The sequence below is a fragment of the Lolium rigidum genome, chromosome 3 (assembly GCF_022539505.1).
Source record: "Lolium rigidum isolate FL_2022 chromosome 3, APGP_CSIRO_Lrig_0.1, whole genome shotgun sequence".
Lineage (NCBI taxonomy): Eukaryota > Viridiplantae > Streptophyta > Magnoliopsida > Poales > Poaceae > Lolium > Lolium rigidum.
Window position 1 is genome coordinate 120,339,247 of NC_061510.1, and position 2,643 is coordinate 120,341,889.

At 61.9% G+C, this 2,643-nt stretch overlaps 1 protein-coding gene across 1 annotated transcript; it reads right to left on the reverse strand.

The window, feature by feature from the left end:
• Nucleotides 1–2,287, reverse strand: LOC124695426 (COBRA-like protein 7). Its single transcript, XM_047228279.1, has one exon. It carries the CDS (start codon nucleotides 2,285–2,287, stop codon nucleotides 266–268), a length of 2,022 nt encoding a protein of 673 aa, XP_047084235.1. The 3' UTR covers nucleotides 1–265.
• Between the last annotated feature and the right edge of the window lie 356 nt (nucleotides 2,288–2,643).

Consider the following 2,643-nt stretch of genomic DNA (forward strand, 5'->3'; position numbering starts at 1 on the left):
TCAATAAATTTCACATGGTATATTCTGTATATTACAAAAACTAAACATGAAAAATTCTCACAATTACACCAACATTGGTGTAAACAAGACTACTCTTTCACCAGAAAGGGAAGGAACCTACGGCTATGTTGCGATCCTGCAACACCAGCACCCTGGCCTCTCTTGAGATCTACTAGTAATTCACCAGAAACAAAAAGGTTTCCTCTTACAAATGGCGTCCACTGAACCATTTGAAAGAATCAAAGAATGGGAGGTGGCACCAAGATCATTGCTGCAGCAATAGGAAGGCCGAAGATGCAGCCAGGAGCAATACCAAGGCAAGGGAGCTGCTGAGACGTGTACTGGATCCGCTTTTGATCGGAAACCTCTGTGGCATGGCACACTCCTCGCCGTTGAAGAAGACCTTTGTCGGGAACCCTTCTCCGGCGATGACATCGAGCGAAGGAGTGAGCTTCTTGTCGAACGAGAGGACCGATTGCTGCTTCCCCGGCACGAGATAGTCCGTCCCGCTCATGTTGGTCTGCTTCACAAGGTAGTTGAGCCCCTCGAGGCCCTGCATGAACACGGTGTCGTTGCCCACCGCCGTGGCGTTGAACGAGTATGCCTTCTCGAACCCGTCGTACGCCTTGTCCATGACCATGGCGGCGAACCAGTTGGCCATGTCGACGTCCCCCCAGTTGAACAGCGTCACCCGGGCGCTCCATCCTTTGCTGAAGTCTGAGGATACATGCCAGTTGATGCTGACGCCGCAGTAGTCGCCGCAGGGGATCGGCCGAGGAGCGTTGTAGTGCTTCAGCTCGGCCCAGGCCTGGGCTTTCAGTGTGCGGTTGTCGAACGGCACGAGCAGGGCTTCTGGTGGCAGGATCATGGACTGAGCAGTGGTGCTGCAGGTAGGACCGCGCCGGTTGGCCGGACAGCCGCAGGCGCAGGTGTTGCAGGGGATCACCGAGTCGTTGTAGAACGCGGAGAAGGTGACGCAGCACTTGGGCTTGGCGTCCTTGGGCTTGGTGATGTTGCAGACCACCTGCCACGTCGCGACGGCGAGGGTGGTGGAGTCGAGCCCGCTGGGGTCGGGGAAGCCGGTGGGGCTGACGGGCATCGGCTGGCCGCAGGTGTAGTCCGGGTTGAGCGAGGAGCCGCCGGCGATCTTGAAATTGGCCGGCGGGAAGAGCTTGGTCCTGTTGGTGTCGGGCGGCATCTTGAAGACCTGGATCTGGAATGCGGATTTGGACTGGGCGGCGTCCATGGACTTGGGCAGGATGGTGCCGTTCCTGCAGCAGTGTTCGATCCTGCCCATCTGGGTGTCGTTGTAGCGGGAGAGCGGCAGGTCGATGATGACGGGCTTCTTCTGGCAGTTGAGGACCTGCGAGAAGTCGGTGCTCTGGTAGTACTGCCCCGCGGCGCCGTAGACGCAGTCGCTGGCGTCCTTCTTTGTGGTGTATGCGCCCTTGATGGAGTAGATGAACTCGCCCCGGCGCCACTCCCAGGAGAGGCGCCAGTTGTCGAGGCGGCCGAGCTTGGCGTTGTTTTCCATGGTGACGAGCGCGAGGTAGCTGGTCGGGTAGGCCTGGATGACGTCGTAGGTGATGACGAGGTCGCCGGTGCCGCGCGGGAGGAAGGCCTTGGTGGGGTCGGTGGGGTTGGGGGAGGGGGCGGTGGCGTTGGCCAGGGCTTTTGGGGTGAGGAGGCAGCAGGTGGAGAGGACGGTGGCGGTGATGTTGGTGGCCGGCGGGCAGGCGTAGTCCGGGTCGTCGAGGGAGAGCGCGGTGGGGAGCGTGACGGGGACTTTCCCGATGGGCCCGGCGAAGAGCGTGCCGAGCAGGCCGACTGAGGCCTGGATCTGCGAGATGTCCCCGGCGGTGGCGATGGGTGTGAGGAGGTCGGTTTGCGGGTAGCCGGAGAAGGAGGTGGCGTTGCCGGCGTCGGCGGTGGTGTTGTAGGGCAGCTCGGCCCCGGCCGTGAGCACGGCGCCGTCGACGCCGACGAGGATCTCGTCGTGGGCGAAGGTGACGAGCATCGCCCAGGACCTGAGCGGGCGCGTGCCGCCGTTGACGACGGAGAAGTTGGCCTTGAAGGAGTAGGGCTGCTTGGTCTGGTCGGGGACGAAGGGGCGGATCTTGGTCCGGCTCTGCAGGTTGTAGTTGAGCTGGATGCCGTTGCAGCCCGGGTCCGGCGCGGGCGCCTCCGCCGCCGTCGCCGGCGGCTGCCTCGGCGTGGGGGTCTGCGCCGTCGCGAGGCCCGCGGCGAGCAGGATTGCCCCGAGGAGCAGGGTAATGGAGCTGGTCATGGCCGGATCGAGCGAGAGGGGGAGGCGAGGAAGTGTCGATTTGGTTGGGGGAGCGAGGGGAGGGAGTAAGATGAAGCGATTGGAAAGCGCGTGGCGATTTCGTGGCGGGGCACAAGCACAGCTGGGGAAGACGAAGACGAAGGGGGAGGTGGGTTTGAACTGGCGGGGCGCCGTGTCGTTGTTTTATTTTTTCTCAGGCAGGGGAGGAAAAAGTGGACATGGTTTTAGTTTGAACAAAGGGGAGTGGAAAGCGACGACGGCCGGAAGGGGGAGACGAGGTCGAGGAGAGGGAGGAGCGTGTCTCGATGATTGATTGGCTGGCTGCGACGCGCAGCGGCGGCCGGAGGCTGTTGACA

Bases quoted from the DNA above. Each gene is read 5' to 3' on its own strand.
- LOC124695426 (XM_047228279.1), bottom strand. From the start codon at position 2,287: ATGACCAGCTCCATTACCCTGCTCCTCGGGGCAATCCTGCTCGCCGCG.